Source organism: Vulpes lagopus, chromosome 2 (assembly GCF_018345385.1).
Source record: "Vulpes lagopus strain Blue_001 chromosome 2, ASM1834538v1, whole genome shotgun sequence".
NCBI classification, from domain to species: Eukaryota; Metazoa; Chordata; class Mammalia; order Carnivora; family Canidae; genus Vulpes; species Vulpes lagopus.
The window spans coordinates 152,358,038-152,359,586 of NC_054825.1; the positions used below are offsets into that span (position 1 = coordinate 152,358,038).

At 50.5% G+C, this 1,549-nt stretch overlaps 1 protein-coding gene across 1 annotated transcript; it reads left to right on the top strand.

Moving 5' to 3' along the window:
- Window positions 1–217: 217 nt before the first annotated feature.
- On the top strand, window positions 218–727 carry LOC121478453 (leukocyte receptor cluster member 1 homolog; the record flags this gene model as incomplete). Its single annotated transcript, XM_041733563.1, has 1 exon — window positions 218–727. A coding segment is annotated over one exon (510 nt), but the record flags the coding sequence as incomplete, so codon positions are not given.
- Window positions 728–1,549: the final 822 nt, after the last annotated feature.

The window sequence follows — 1,549 nt, forward strand, 5'->3', positions numbered from 1 at the left end:
CCCTGAGGAAGGTGAAGTGACTTGCTCTGGTCGAGAAGATGGATGGAAAAGCACAGAAAAACAGAAGAAGGTCACCGTGGGTGTTAAATATGGTGAGAGTTAAGGTCCAAAGTACTCAGAGATAATGAGGGGCTCCATGAAAAAGAGCAGCCACAGATGTTTACACACTAAGTATGGCAGATAAAAAAGAGGGGGGACATCTGTTTGGTGACCTACCTGGGCCTACCTGGGCCAGAGCGCAGCAGAAGCCCAGACTCAGCCGCCTTGGTACCAGCTACCCCCACGGCAAGGGGCCCCCCAGCTCGGCCCAGGTCCAGATGAAAAGATCAAGAACCGCCTGGACCCTCTACAGGAGATACAGAAGCACTTGAGGAGGAAGAGACGGCACAGTGGGGACAATGGTGGCCATGGCAGGAAGGGGAAAGAGAGGCCTGAGAAGCAGCGGCCTGAAGTGCCCCCATCCCTGGACCAGCTTCGAGCTGAACGTCTTCGGCGGGAAACAACAGAACGGGCTCGGGCAGAGGCCCTGCTGGCACGAGTCCGGAGCACAACCCCCCAGGAGGAGCAGCCTGAGGAGGAGACAGATGAACGGCGGAGGCGGTACAACTCCCAGTTCAATCCCCAGTGGGCCCGGCGCCCCACCAGCAAGACCCCAGCGCTCACTGACTCCTGGGGGGAGAGGAGAGGCCGCAGCTGCCAGCCATCATATAAAACTATTTATTCATAAATATTTTCCAAAATGAAAAAAAAAAAAAAGTAAGCAACAACCCCCAGGAGCATGCAGCCTTAGCAGGGGCAACTGCATCTTTTAGAATATGAAAGAGCAAGTCAGAAAAATGTGAGCAATCACAAGAGCGTATCAGCAGCACAGTCCCTGGATTGAGCTAATGCAATGAGAATTGTGTTCCCTCCAGAGAGGGTCTAATCTTTTCTCAGGACACAATTCAACCATTGATCATGTACCTGACAACAAAGTCAACCTGAGTACAATCCTGAAAGTAGAGATGTCACAGCTTTCCCCTCTGGGCATCATCCCAGAAAACAGAAGATGGCCATTCCGAGGTTGAGGATGATGAAGAGCTGACTCCCTCTGTTTCTTGCCCCAGTGAGAAGATTGGACCCATTGGGGCCTGGAATCCTACTATGCACAGACGATCACTGTGGCAGCTGGTGTGCCTGCCCTACCAGCACCACCATTTCTACAGCTAAGATGGTAAATGACTATACCCAAGAAAGTCTGGGTTTTTCTTTCTCTCTCTTGTCAGAAGTAAGTTTGTAACTATTGGCTCCTGATGAACTTTTAAAAAATTATTATTAATTTTAGTGATTGTGAGAGCCTGTAATTGGGCACAGCAGTGGGTGGGACTACTGTCATCTACTACTGTTTGTCGCTTGACTCTTCAGAGGAAGGAAACTTCTCCTTGCTTCTATCATGGAAGGGGTGGGTTAGATCATCCGTAAGAGGGTGGCCCACGCAAATATGAATCTGAATCTAAGGACATGGGGGGCCTGGGAACTGCATGTTCTCTTGCACAAACACGGAGATCCA